The sequence below is a fragment of the Anomaloglossus baeobatrachus genome, chromosome 3, assembly GCF_048569485.1.
Source record: "Anomaloglossus baeobatrachus isolate aAnoBae1 chromosome 3, aAnoBae1.hap1, whole genome shotgun sequence".
NCBI classification, from domain to species: Eukaryota; Metazoa; Chordata; class Amphibia; order Anura; family Aromobatidae; genus Anomaloglossus; species Anomaloglossus baeobatrachus.
In genome coordinates this window covers 594,881,018-594,896,532 of record NC_134355.1, presented here as the reverse complement: position 1 = coordinate 594,896,532, position 15,515 = coordinate 594,881,018, and the positions used below count along the sequence as shown (strand labels likewise).

The 15,515-nt window shown below is 45.5% G+C and overlaps 1 protein-coding gene across 4 annotated transcripts in view; it reads left to right on the top strand.

The window, feature by feature from the left end:
* Positions 1 to 15,515, top strand: part of NCK1 (NCK adaptor protein 1) — a 164,130-nt gene that overhangs the window by 97,723 nt on the left and 50,892 nt on the right. For all 4 annotated transcript variants that reach the window (XM_075341029.1, XM_075341026.1, XM_075341028.1 and 1 more), the window contains one exon: positions 632 to 878. In XM_075341029.1, the coding sequence (XP_075197144.1) occupies positions 650 to 878 (229 nt within the window). In that variant the 5' untranslated portion in view covers positions 632 to 649. The remainder of the gene's footprint in view (positions 1 to 631; positions 879 to 15,515) is intronic.

Below are 15,515 nucleotides of genomic sequence, written 5' to 3'. Positions count from 1 at the left end.
TCAATACTATCTTGCTTAAGGTAAAAAATGACTGCCAGCACAGTGAGGAATCAGATTCCACTCTATGGAGAAGGGAAGATTGAATGAGAAGCAGCAGGAAATGTAGACCGACCATGCTGAGCTTTCTAACAAGTCTTTTACCTCAGAGCTGCGTTCACATCTATGCAGCGCAGTACTGCTGAATTATGTCCTCCATGCTGAACGAAGCTCATAAATCTAACATTGTGTGCTGTGCTGTGTATGGGACAGATGACAGCAGATAGATCGTTCCCAAAAGCTGTCATTTGTAAACTGAGTATACAGAGCCTGCAGAGGGGAAAGCCTGTGAGAATGCAGAATACGAGTCATATAATGGCCAGATATAGTGGTATTCCTCATTTACACACATGGACATCGTGTTGTGAAAATTTCCTGGATGTATGGTTGCCCTTTAGTGTATGTTTCTTTGTATCACCCATTGAGAAGCCCTTGCTAAAGCATTTTCCATGGTTTTGTTTGAGTTCAGTTAACTGTGACCCATGTAGTGAGTGTAATTGATGAAGAGGTGAGGAGACCATATCCCCTTACTCTGCGTGTACCTACCGTCTATATGAGAACTAATGTTTTGCCATGTTTTATCGTTCCATTTCAGTGCCAACAAGCTTAGAAGATGACAACAGAAGAGGTGGTCGTGATTGCCAAGTTTGACTACGTGGCCCAGCAAGATCAGGAACTGGACATCAAAAAGAATGAGCGCCTCCTCCTTTTGGACGACTCGAAATCCTGGTGGCGTGTCCGCAACTCCATGCACAAAACCGGCTTTGTACCTTCCAACTACGTGGAGAGAAAAAACAGCGCTCGAAAGGCCTCCATAGTAAAAAATTTAAAGGACACATTAGGTAAGTGTGCTCATGGGTTATGGATTATTAATCTCCTCTTCGGAGTCGGTGACCACGAGTGGAGCTAAGTGTCAGCTTGGATCGCTTACAGAAGACATTGGTAATGGTCTCTGCAGTAATGTTAGGTCTTTACAAAGGAGCTATCCGTTGAATATCAGTATACGGCTATTCTGAGGTGTATACTATGTGACTGAAGTGATGAAGCGGACGCTCCTTGTCTAGAACAGTGTGATGACACTTTGCTTTTATTTCTGAGGATAGAAATCTGATGTGTGAAATGTGCACAGTGATAATTACATGAACCTATGGTTATGAAGCTTTTACTATTTCCTTTGGTGAACGTGTTCCTTATGATATTGCATATCTTCACACAACCACATTTAAGGCAGATCTGTCACCAAATTACAAAATTGCGTTTGTTACGTGTGATGAGCGATCGTGCTTGCCACTGCTTGTTACCCGATCGAGCATCGGAGATTAAAAATGCTCGAGTTTCCCATTGACACATGGGACTCTGTACTCACGTCCGAGAACCCCGATGATCAATCAAGTGAGCGAGCGTGCACGTCACTGCGCATTATCACTAGCTATAACAGAAGTATTAGCCCTGATGAAGCTGTTGCACTTGCGTTGAGAATCCATGTAAGGCCTGTTTCACACGTCAGTGAAAAACACTTTTTCACTGACGTATTAAAAACGCATATGTGACTCCGTGTGCCGTGGGTTGTCCATGTGCAATCCGTGATACGTGATTGCACATGGAGATAAACTCACCTGTCCCCGTCCCTGGTGTCCGTGGTGCTGAAGAGTCCCGCAATGCAGCATCCGGTCGCCACTGTCTGACCTCTGCAGCTGCTTCCGGGTCGGCTGTGCCTGCATAAATATGCATGCAAGTAATTGGCTGGGCAGGAAGCAGCAGAGAGCAGAGGCAGAACACAGCGTCGTTGGAGATGGGCGAGTTTAAAAAGCTTTTTATTTTCAATGTCCGTGTTTTTCTGGTACGAGTTTCATGGATCACACCATTGTGTGGTTCGCAGGACATCAGTGATGCCAGAAAAAAAACTGACATGTCTGTGTGCAGAGCACACGAACACGCGTGTACGCCGCACGGAGACACTGTCAGTGAAAAATCACTGATACGTGCGCTAACCCATTGATAATAATGGGTCTGCGTATGTCCGTGATTCTGGTACGTATAAAAACTAGCACATACGTACCAGAATCACTGACGTGTCAGAGGCCTAAGAATGACTGCATGATCCCTTTTCAAACATCAGTCCAGGAGAGTTACAGCTCGTTAGTCAAAGTGTGTATACAGTGCTAAGCATAAATGAGTATAAAATGAGTGGAAAAGTGTTTTTTTTTTTTTTTTAAATCAATATCTCCCTGAGCATAAGAACAGTTTTCCAAACTTTAACAAGATTGAATTTCCATCGAATTGTTTTAACCCATAACATGAAAGTAAGGTTAATAATATAACTTTCATTACAAAATCTTCAGTTTTACTCAAATTGGTTGATACAAAAAATACGCCCCACATCAAAACTACCAAATTTAATATATTTTTTTATGACCTCTATGATAAAAGACTGTACCGAGGCTCATGGAATGAACAAATTGGTGACACATTGCAACATTAATCTTTTTCCGTTAAAGAACAAGCTCTATTAGAGTCTGGATGGAGAGTGATGACAAGTTGTCTCTTCAGAATTCTCCATAGGAGATTGATTGAGTTCAACTCAGGTGAAATATTGGGCCCCTGAGTCACTTTCACCCTGTTCTTCTTCAGAAATGCAATGGATGTGTATTTTGGATCATTGTCATGTTAGAAAAGTTCATCTGTATCAAGGGCATGGCGTGATGGCGGCATCTTTTCTTTCAATGTTGAGCAGTACATCTGTGAATTGATGACAAAATCAATGACTTGTAGCTCCCTGACACCGGCAGTACTCCTGTAGTCCCACAAAAGGACACGGTCACCACCGTGTTTTACTGTAGGTACCATGCATTTAGAAAAATGTATGGTGTCTACAGTGTGACATCGTGGCAGTGTCCTTATGTGGGGCTGTATGAATGTTCCTGGTGTCGGGGAGCTACATTTCATTGATGGTATCATGAATTTACACATGTACTGCTCTGCATTGAAAGAGACGATTCTACTATTTCTCCGTGCCTTTAGTAGACGTGCACTGTGCAAACATTACAAGGATCCAAAACACACATCTGTTGCATTTCTGAAGAACAGGGTGAAAATGACTCAGTGGCCAAGTGTCTCCTGAATTGAATCCAACGTAACACATATGGGGAATTCTGAAGAGACAAGTTGTCATCACTCTCCATCCAGTATCTAAAAGAGGTTGTTCTTGAAGAAGGGAAAAGCGATAATGTTGCAATATGTCAACTTATTCATTCCATGTCTAGAAGACTTGGTGCTCTCCTTAATCATAGAGGTCCTACATAATACTAGATGTAGTAGTTTTTGATGTGGGGTGTATTTATTATTTCATTGGCTAATTTGAGTCACACTAAACCTTTTGTAATGAGTTTTATTCTTAACCTTGCTTTCATGTTATGGGCTAAAGAAAAATAGTTCTGTGAGACTCCGTCTGGTCAACTTTTTACAAAATCTTGTTTTCAGTGAAAAATGGGTTAAAATGTTACTTTTCCAACGGGTATTGTATTTATTTGTTCTCCGCTCTTTATAAACTAAACGCAATCTCCTCAAGTCTAGCCCGATAGACATGAAGTCCACCAGTCCCATCAGGTCCAGCATATCTATTTAAAGGGGATCTCCGCGCTCCAGATTAATCTGTGCAGTCACTTTGCGTGATTGCAGAGTACCGAATTGTGACTTTTTGTAAATGTCACTTTTTCCCTGTATTTGCTTCTCTTAATGTTCTAGTGTGAGAAGTGGTGACTGCAGATTGTCAAGTGCCTGGAAAACCCCTTTAGGCTATGTGCCCACGCTGCGGATTTACCGCGGATTTTGCCGCGGATTTGCCGAAAATCTGCAGCAGCGGCACTTCCAAGCCATTTCAATGGCATTTTGGAAATGCTGTGCCCATGCTGCGGATTTTTCCGCGGCGGATTTGCCGCGGATTTTGATCCGGAAAAATCTGCAGCATGTCAATTATTGTTGCGGATTTTGTTGCGGATTTTTCCCATGCAAGTCAATGCAAGGTGTAAAATCCGCAAGAAATCCGCAGGTCTGTTCCCACAGGCTCTTTTTCCTGCGGATTTGGTGCGGATCTCGCAAACAAATCCGCAGGAAGTGATGTAGGATAGTTCAGGAAGAGGAAGTTTCACCATTTTGTAGTGTAGAGTAGTGGCAGTGTAGTCGTGTTGTGTCCGGACTCTGGATTGCCAGCTAAAAGCAGCTAGTTACAGGCTGCTTGCTTTTAGCTGGCAAAACAGGATCCCAGGTCTTTTTTCACAATTCTTTTTTAAAAAAAAAAAAAAAAAATGTGCTCCGCTGTATTTTCACTGTCCAGCCCGATGCAAGCGAGCAACTGAGGGCTGTGCTTCTCAGCGGGATAAGGCTGAAGCATTCTCTGCCCCTCCCGCTGAGAAAAACAGTCCTCAGCTGCCCCTGAAAATGGCGGCTCCGTTGTGAAGCGCCATTCACAGGTGCTGTACCGAGGCTCATCCAGCTGCCCTGATGCATTTGGCTGGCTGGGTAATATAACGGGGTTACTGCCAGTTTTCTGCAAACTGGCACTAAGCCCGAGGTTCATAATGTCATGCCTGTGTAGACACGGCCATTATGAACCTCCATTTGGTAATAAAGAAAAGAAAACACTTTTTTAAAAATTTTATTTGAAAGAAAAACACACACACACCCCTGATTGCCATCTTTATTACTCCCTGAATCCCCCGACGATAATCCATGACAGCTCCGATGTGCACCCGGCTGACCCGGGGCACTGACGTCAGCCGGTTCCAGCTGACGTCAGTGTACGAGATGCTGCAAAGCTCTCTTCCGTCTGCTGGGACCGGCTGACGTCCGTGCCCGGGTCAGATGAGTGCACATCGGAGCCCGGCACATCAGCTGGTCGGTGTGCAGTCAGCTGACCCGCCCGCGCTCGCGAATTAAGTCAGCTGACGATGTGCAGTCATGTGACCCGGGCACGGACGTCAGCCGGTCCCAGCAGCCGTCAGTGTACGAGATGCTGCAAAGCTCTCTTCTGTCTGCTGGGACCGGCTGACGTCCGTGCCCGGGTCAGATGAGTGCACATCGGCCGACTATTCTGCTGTCGATGTGCACTCAGCTGACCCGCCCGCGCTCGCGAATTAAGTCAGCTGACCGGCTGACTTCTGTGCCCGGGTCAGCTGATGCTCTGAAGTCAGCTGACCCGAGCTCAGCTATGAACTGAGCTGACCCGGCCAGTGAGTTCTGCCGCTCCCAGCAGCCGGCAGAGAGCTTTCCTGTGATATTGTCCTGGATTAACCTCTGAGGCTTGGGAGTAATAAAGATGGCAATCAGGGATGTGTGTGTGTTTTTTTTTTTTTTTTTTTTTTTTTTTTTTTCAATTAAAATTTTTAATAAAGGTGTTGTGTTTTCTTTATTACCAAATGGAGGTTCATAATGGCAGTGTCTACACAGGCATGACATTATGAACCTCGGGCTTAGTGCCAGTTTGCAGAAAACTGGCATTAACCCCGTATTACCCAGCCAGCCAAATGCATCAGGGCAGCTGGATGAGCCTCGGTACAGCACCTGAGAATGGCGCTTCACAACGGAGCCGCCATTTTCAGGGGCAGCTGAGGACTGTTTTTCTCAGCGGGAGGGGCAGAGAATGCTTCAGCCTTATCCCGCTGAGAAGCACAGCCCTCCTTTGCTCGCTTGCATCGGGCTGGACAGTGAAAATACAGCGGAGCACATTTTTTTTTTTTTAAAATAACAGTGAAAGGGAACATGGGACCACATTTTTTGGCTATAAGCTGCGGCCACCACCACTGGGTTATTATATACAGCCTGTTGGAATGTAAGAGCCCAGTGGTGTTGGCAGACCCCAGTGGTGTTGGCCGCAGCTTTTCTGTATAAGCACACTGTGGGACTGCTAACAAAATGGATAATGGAGAAGAAAGGAGGGTTGGGACAGGAAATGACAGAGACTTTTTTTTGCCTTCAAAACAGTCAAAGCTTTATTCAGAAACACATTGGACAAAATCCGCATCAAAATCCGCATCAAAATCCGCGTCAAATCCGCAGCTATGCTAAGGTGCGGATTCTGGGGGAAAGCTGCGGATTTTGAGGCAGAAAAATCCGCAGGTACATTCTACCGTGGACACATAGCCTTAGGCCCAGAAAACCTTATTTTTTTTTTTCTTTTCGTATTTCCAGGAAACTTTTTCAATGACTGCTGTATTGTACTGCTGGCAGCCCAGGTAATGCAGACCATACAGCTAGCCTACACATGTGATGGCTGACATCCAGCTAACAGATATCTCTCCTGAAAGCCACGGCCTGATACCTGTGGAAGCAGAATCGAACTCCTTGTCTCTTCTCTTGCCTGATGTGATCTCTCGGGGAAGGCCGGCAGATCTCCATACACTTTAGATGGGTGGCTGATCCTGCTGGAATCCGAAAGGCAGCCTTTATGTCCATTTTCACTGCACGGTTATGGTGAATTGGCACCTATACAAATAATCGCACAGTCTGAACAGGCTGCCGATCACCCAGTGAAGAAGCAAAACGCTAGTTCACCATGATCTTTTAGTGCTGTACAAAAGTTTGTGGTTCTCGGCAGCACATCACATTTGGGCTGTCGAGAATACTGGCAGCTTATGTGCAAAGCAAGATCAATTACACTGTGCACTTGGCCTGTAAATGACCGACAAGCCAGAAGCAGATCAGCGGTCATCTAATTGCACTGATCGGCTGAGGCAACAGGACCCTTAGTGGTATTCAATCCGAACAAACGCTGTACTGTCACTCCTGGGAAGGACTTCTACTTAAAGGGAAGGTGTCATAAAAAAAAATCAATAACTGAAAAAATGTAAAGTATTAATGTGTTAATGTTTTGTTTAAATATTATTTGTTTTTAATTGAGCAAAATATAAAAAAAAAATTAAAAAGTTTGATATTTTCCACTGATAAACACTAGGGGAAGCAGCTGCTGAAATCCTACAGAAATCCTACTGTAGAAATAGCCTGGATTACAGCTGCAGTAAAGTGGGCGGAGTCTGCTCTCCTGTGTGTGATGTCACACCTCCCCCCTCCCAACCTGGGTGTTTCCAAAGGATAAGGGAAGGTGGAATTTAGGATCACAGTGCAGAGCCATTTTGTTGGTGACCACAAATGTCTAAAGTGTCACCAAGGAGTATCACACAGGATAGGATTAGATACACAGCCCTGCATACAGTATCATACAGGATAGGATTAGATACACGGCTCAGCACACAGTATCACACAATATACGATTAGATACACGGCTCAGCAGACAGTATCACACAGGATAGGATTAGATACACAGCTCAGCAGACAGTATCACACAGGATAGGATTAGATACACAGCCCTGCATACAGTATCACACAATGTACGATTAGATACATGGCTCAGCAGACAGTATCACACAGGATAGGATTAGATACACAGCCGTGCAGACAGTATCACAGGATAGGATTAGATACACAGCCCTGCAGACAGTATCACACAGGATAGGATTAGATACACGGCTCAGCACACAGTATCACACAGGATCGGATTAGATACACAGCTCAGCACACAGTATCACACAATATACGATTAGCTACACGGCTCAGCAGACAGTATCACACAGGATAGGATTAGATACACAGCTCAGCACACAGTATCACACAATATACGATTAGCTACACGGCTCAGCAGACAGTATCACACAGGATAGGATTAGATACACAGCCCTGCATACAGTATCACACAATGTACGATTAGATACATGGCTCAGGAGACAGTATCGCACAGGATAGGATTAGATACACAGCCCTGCATACAGTATCACACAGGATAGGATTAGATACACAGCCCTGCAGACAGTATCACACAGGATAGGATTAGATACACAGCCCTGCAGACAGTATCACACAGGATAGGATTAGATACACAGCCCTGCAGACAGTATCACACAGGATAGGATTAGATACACAGCCCAGGGGGCGTGTCCAGGTCACAGCAGACGCCCACTTTAACGTTACTGCATGGGGTCTGATCCTGATCACTGTTCTCTATGCACAGGGGCTGCCATAAAGGAGTAACTGTCGTTACACACAGCAAATCCAGCACAGCAGCCCCCAGTGCCTCCAGTAAAATTAGAATTAAATAAAAACTAAATAAGCTGCGATTTTAATTCTGTATTAAAAATACTTGATTTCATAATCACTATTTTTAATACAAAAATAAAAAACCACGATACCTTACCTTTAAGATTTTTGTACAGAAAGGAAATGTGTCTCCAATATGGATTGTAGCTGAAAACCAATATTAAAAACTAAAATGAAGAATATGAGCCACGCTCTACATAGGAAGGAGCAGAGGAACTGAGCAGGTACCAGGGCCGGCTCTCCAGACGCAGGGGTGTCCCAGCTTTCACAGCAGCACTTAATGACTTTTATTTTAGGTTTTATTGTTTTTGGTTGTGTGGTTTTATTCTGTTACTGAAACGTTTGACTCATTACACGAAATTTTGGGTCATGTCCTGACCAGAATATGATGCTCCGCTGAGTGCGTGAGAAGCAGGTTGTGTGTTCTCTATTCTGTGACCTGACATATAACTGCATCTAAAATGGGAACTGACTAACATGGAAGCGCAAAAGGAGAAAGACACAGTAACCCCAGCCGCTTCGCCTTTACTCCAGTCATTACTGGGGGTCTCTGGCTCTGTACACCCGGACATCATCGCGTACTTTTACAGTGGAAGTCATGAGGTTGTTCTGAATTGTCCAACCATTGGCTGACGAATCCCCTTATCTGTAGTGGGGCAGCAGGTTTTCCATTGTTTTGACTCCCTTATTTTGCTGAATATGTAAATATCAGGCAAATTTCACTGATTTGCCTTCCTGGCTTTTGACTGCATATGTGGGATTTGTTATGGCAGCCTCCTCAAATATGGAAATGCCCCAAGTGAGGCATATTTTAGCTTTGTTAGGGAGTGTCACCTAATGTAGCTAATAATTTGGGTTGCGTGTGGTGTCCTATAGGGCAGGCCTGGCAGGTACTCATCTATGAGCTATGGCTTCAACCTGGGGAAAGAAATACATTTATATAAGGTTGGTACACTTATTTAGTAATTTTTCTGTTACATTTCCTAATTAGGTGGTGTTTTTGGCGATACATTTTACTTGTGTACAGTAGCGGTAATAGATTTTACTATACACACTAAAAGGGTTGCAGGATACACGATTTCTCCAGTGATGCAAGGTTAAGTATAATGCCTAAGCCACACGGCGAGAAAAAGGGTGCGAGTGGAGTGTGATAAAACATCACATTCCCCTCGCACCAATTCTAGCCTGTGTGTCAGCACACATGAGCGATTATTTTCTCAGCCCTAATCGGACCGAGAAAACAATCGCAGCATGCTGCGACTGTAATGCGAGACTCTCTTCTCTCGCATCCATTCAAGTGTATGGGGCGAGAGAAAAATCGAACTGCACTTGCAGTACACTGGTGTACCGCGAGTGCAGTGTGAGAATGGCAATAGCCGGTAACTGAGGAGCGAGGGAGAGAAATCCCTCCCTCCTGCCCGCCTTCCGCAGCTGAGGACCGCTCGCACGGTTGGACCTCGGTAGCAGGGACACTCGCATGACACTCGGCTCTGCTGTACTGCCAGCGCGAGCCGAGTGCCATGCGAGAGGATCGCAGTAGATCCCCCGTGTGGCCCCAGCCTAAAGCTTAATTTATGTTGGTCAAAATTCTTACTGACATATCAGAGGTTTGGGCAATCAACGCATTTCGACTTTAAGCCATGTTGGTTTTCCCAATCTTCTGTGATGTCAGTAAGAATCTGCTGGTAGATGGGATATGCAATCCCAAGTAACAGAATTTCACTGCACACTTTGGTTGAAATTGGAAGTAGATTGCTTTATTTGTACAGACTTGAGATGGCCAAAAAAAAATGCAGGGGAATTGTGACAAATGGGGTGACGTTTCTAGAACCCTTACGGGTCTTGTTCACAGTGAAACTCAGGGTCAATGAGTAGAGGGTGCGCCTGTGTCTGTGTTTGGCTTGTCTGTTCAAGGTGAATAGACAAGCTGGACACAGGCATGGGAGCGCCCTCTACTCATTGAGCGATACTGAAGAAGACCCTTGAGGGTTGAAACGTCAGCCTCTGTCACAATTCCCCTGCACTTTTTTGTTTTCACAAGTCTGTACAAATAAGGCACTTGAAATTTCAACCAAAGTCTGCGGTGACCTTCTCTACTTATACTAGAGTTTCTGCACAGGCGCCATCATTGCCCCTGGTAATATCAACCGGCGCATGCGCACATCAACGGTCAAGCTCATCAGTAGCTCACTGCTCATGTACCGCTCCTTCTGATGAGGCGACCGCAGGCAATGAAGAGCAAACCAACCTTGCAATTTACTTAGTAAAAATCCTTTTTGCTCTCAAGAATGGAGGGATTTTGTATTCTTTAGTTTACAGCCCGCTGCCTAGGTTACCGGCCACACGGCAGTCCTCAGTGGTCGGTAAGGAGAGTGTGACACTAGAAGGCTCTCGCCGCTCTGGATCTCCCCTCTGTGTCCCTGCTCTTCTTCCACGCACCATGGTAAAGTGCTCAGTAAGGCTGCTTTCACACATCCGGCTTGAGCTCTGCGGCTCAATCCGGCTGTGCAAGCTATGCAACGGATGCGGTGAAAACACCGCATCCTTTGCATAAGTTTTTCCTGTGCGGCCCGTCCGGTTTTTGCCGCTTGCGGCATGCTACTGAGCATGCGCAGTGGCAAAAACCGCATGCGGCGGCCGGATGCGGTTATTGCCGCATCTGGCCGCCATAGGCATGCATTGAAAAATGCGCCGCATCGGCCGAATGCGGCGCGATGCGGTTTTTTTTGCCGCACGAAAAAACGTGCCAGGCAACGTTCCATCCGGCCGCCGCATCGGCTAAATCTGCCGCATGCGGCAAAAACCGGATGGAACGCAAGGCCATGCGGCACTAATTAAAGTCTATGCAGGAAAATCGCAACCGGCAGCAAAAAAAAAACGGTTGCGATTTTCCTGCAAAGTGCCGGAGTGTGCCGCACAGGAAAAACCGGAGGTGTGAAAGCAGCCTAAACGTCAGTGATACCACCAGGCCGAACTGTCAATCTTCAGGAGCACGCCGCCCCCGGCAGGCAGAAAGCCAAGAGCGGTGTCCTCCTGAAGAAAAGCAGTTGATACAACACCTTTAAAAGTATAAAAACATCGGCACTATACATATAGACCGTCCCGTTAGTGGCTTTACTCCATAGTGCTTACACACGCACCATCTTCCAGCCGGAGTCATGACAAGTGGTCGCCGTTGCGTTTGAGCAGTATTGTACAATTGTTACTTTTTCATATCCTCGCGGTCTTCCCCTGCAATTGTCAAGCAGCTGTATCTTAAGACTGTAATTATCTAAAAGTCCTCCTTAATTAACAGATTAGGTATCTCCTACGGCTAGACATTACCAGCACTTATACCACAAACAGGTTTCATGCTGCCTATTCTTCAGCGGAGCCTCCTCCCCCTCCCCCCCCTACAAAACAAGCGCTCTATACCACCAATAGGGGGCACTAAAGACGAGTTATTTTCTTGTGAAGGATAATTTACGTGCATTTGTGTCTCCCTAGGGAGCATTGCCCGGCCTATAAGACCTCTTATTTAGCTTGCGGTCTCCACATAGAGAAACATTACCCACTATTCTCCATAAATGATGTAATCGTGTGGCTCCATTTTAAAACAGAAGGCTATATTTATCGAGAATAAATATTTGCACAATGAAGAATAATTTGGCATTGTTTTCTGTGGACAATAGTGTCGGTGTTTGATAAATCGGGCCCTGGATTGGGAAACCCCTTATTTCTTCCTTTTATCGGGTGATTGTAAGATTCTCATGAATGGGAGTGCCATTGTTGGATCGGCTTTGTCTTATACCCTAGAAATCGTGTATGTCTGCCTCAATTTATAAACCAAAATCCGTTATTAATTCCACCCCCTGACCTGGTATCGGTGGCAGGAAACCCATGAGTCTTTGGTTTCCTCTGAAATTGCCGGGGTTTCTCTTTGCTCGCACTGAAATTAGAAATATGAGAATGACACAACCTGAGAGTTTCGCTGGTGTGTAGAGGGTTTTTTTGTTATTGTTTTGCTATTTATAGAGAAACCATCGTTTTATTCATAAATGTACAGAACACATGAGAATAAGACGCTTTTTGAATCTACTCAATTTTAGGGTAACATCTGTATGAAATGAGGTGGTTCACTACTCAGCATTAGAGGCCACCTCTCTGTAAGACTGATAGGGATGGCTTTTTCTAAATACCTTGATCAGCCAATTCTACTTCTAAGCGTTGCTATTGTGGTCTGTTTATCCCCATGAAGTGACCCCCCCCCCACCCGGGACTCCAGGAACTCTGGGATCCAGTGCTGTCACGTCAACTTGCAGTTGACCCGACATCATCACAGCCAGTCCCAGTCTCCCTGAGTGACTTGGCTGTGACTAGCAGTGAAACGACACCCACAGCCCAGTCACTCAGGAAGACTGGGGCTGCCGCAGTGATGTCTGGTCACCCCTTTAATGAATGCAGACTTTCCTATTACTGAGGAAGACTCTGACACAATTAGTGCTCATAAGGTTCTATGGAGGGCTTTCAGGAGACTGTGCGCACTTGCCTCCCCCAAAGACGTTTAAAGCGAACCAATCACCAGGATTTTTGTATATAACCTAAAGCCAGTGCTATACTATCAGGCTGATTCTCTACATACAGTGCCTTGCGAAAGTATTCGCCCCCCTTGAACTTTTCAACGGTCCTGTATTTGGCTCCATCCTTTTTCCCATCAATTTTAACCATCTTCCCTGTCCCTGCTGAAGAAAAGCAGGCCCAAACCATGATTCTGCCACCACCATGTTTGACAGTGGGGATGGTGTGTTCAGGGTGATGAGCTGTGTTGCTTTTACGCCAAACATATAGTTTGGCATTGTGGCCAAAAAGTTCGATTTTGGTTTCATCTGACCAGAGCACCTTCTTCCACATGTTTGGTGTGTCTCCAAGGTCCAAACTTGAAATTACACTTTTTATGGATATCTTTTAGAAATGGCTTTCTTCTTGCCACTCTTCCATAAAGGCCAGATTTGTGCGGTGTACGACTGATTGTTGTCCTATGGCCAGACTCTCCACCTCAGCTGTAGATCTCTGCAGTTCATCCAGAGTGATCATGGGCCTCTTGGCTGCATCTCTGATCAGTCTTCTCCTTGTTTGAGATGAAAGTTTGGATGGACAGCCGGGTCTTGGTAAATTTGGAGCGGTATGATACTCCTTCCGTTTCAATATGATCACTTGCACAGTGCTCCTTGGGATGTTTAAAGTTTTGGATATCTTTTTGCATCCAAATCTGGCTTTAAACTTCTCCACAACAGTATCACGGACCTGCCTGTTGTGTTCCTTGGTCTTCATGATGCTTTTTGTGCTGTAAACAGAACACTGAGACTATCACAGAGCAGGTGCATTTATACTGAGACTTGATTACACAGAGGTGGCTTATATTTATCATCATCAGTCATTTAGGACAACATTGGATCATTCTGAGATCCTCTATGAACTTCTGGAGTGAGTTTGCTGCACTGAAAGTAAAGGGGACGAATAATATTGCACGGCCCACTTTTCAGTTTTTTATTTTTTTTACAAAAGTTTAACCTAAGCAATAAATTTCGTTTAACTTCACAATTGTGCCCCACTTGTTGATTCTTCAACAAAAAATTAAAATGTGTTATCTTTGTTTGAAGCCTGAAATGTGGGAAAAGGTTGAAAAGTTCAAGGGGGCCGAATACTTTTGCAAGGCACTGTACCTGTAGTCGGCAGCTCGGATGTGTAGGTTTTGAAATCCAAAAAAGTAAAGTTTTATAAAATCAGCAGCGTGTTGAGTGACAGTTGCACTGGAGCAGATCATATAGTCATAGTTATCCTCTTACTCTGTTAGAATTAGCATAAGTATTATACAAACAGTTCACTTTGCTGCAGGACCTGTGTGCGGTCCGCCCCTGCACCCCCACTGCTGTTCCAGCACGTCCGGTACTCATCAGGCGTCTCCTTCAGCCATCCTCTGCTCTAGCACAGCCTCCCACCTCTCCCTTGATGACATTTGCTGCAATATGTGATGCCCTCATCTTGTTTCTCTGTGATGGTTTTCCAGGTGACCTGTGATTCCTAGCATCTTTGCCATTGAGCAGCAGCCTTGAAAAAGGTGTCAAAACTGAAACGTCGGGTGTTGCTTCTGTTTAGGGTTCACATTTTTGCAGTTTGTCAATAAAAAAACACTTTTGCATATATTCTCCCTCTCTTCATCAATTTGAGTGCGTGGGTTTTACTTATATTTTGTACTACTATTTACCCAGAGCGCCTAGTCTATGACAGTCTGAGCCAGACTTTATCTTTTATACTATCGTTCAGAATAAAGGCAGCCCGAACAGAAATGTCTGGTCCTTAAAGAATTAGGGTACCGTCACACTTTAGCGATGCACCAGCGATCCCACCAGCGATCTGACCTGGTCAGGATTGCTGGTGCGTCGCTACATGGTCACTGGTGAGCTGTCAATCAGGCAGATCTCACCAATGACCAGCCCCCAGCCAGCAGCGACGCGTGGAAGCGATGCTGCGCTTGGTAACTAAGGTAAATATCGGGTAACCAAGCGCTTGGTTACCCGATATTGACCTTGGTTACCAGCGCACACCGCTTAGCGCTTGGCTCCCTGTACTCCTAGCCAGAGTACACATCAGGTTAATAAGCAAACCGCTTTGCTTATTTACCCGATGTGTACTCCGGCTACTTGAGCAGGGAGTCGACACTGACAGCCTGAGCGCGGCGGACGCTGGTAACCAAGGTAAATATCGGGTAACCAAGCAAAGGGCTTCGCTTGGTTACCCGATATTTACCTTGGTTACAGCTTACCGCAGGCTTCCAGACGCCAGCTCCCTGAACATTCAGTTGTTGCTCTTGCTGTCAAACACAGCGATGTGTGCTTCACAGCGGGAGAGCAACGAGCAAAAAATGAACCAGCATTGTGTGTAACGAGCAGCGATTTCACAGCAGGGGCCAGATCGCTGCTCAGTGTCACACACAGCGAGATCGCTAATGAGGTCACTGGTGCGTCACAAAAACCGTGACTGGGCAGCGATCTCGCTGTGTGAGAAGTACCCCTTAGTCATTGGTTCTAGCTAGACACAGATTGTATTAGCGGAGGGAATCACTGAAGTGTTATCACATCTGTGTGGCCCTGCACATGCCAGCTGTGCACTTGGTTGACTTCATGCAAATAAGCTATGTAAATTAGCATTAGGTTAGGATTCAGGCAATGTGGAAGCAGAGAATGGCTGTGACTGATCTGTGGCGTCCCCCAGGCCATGTGCAGCCGGGCTGCCATCTGCAAGTTTACACAAGTCTCCCTCCAGCCTGTGGTGCTCGGCCTCCTGGAGGTCAGCGT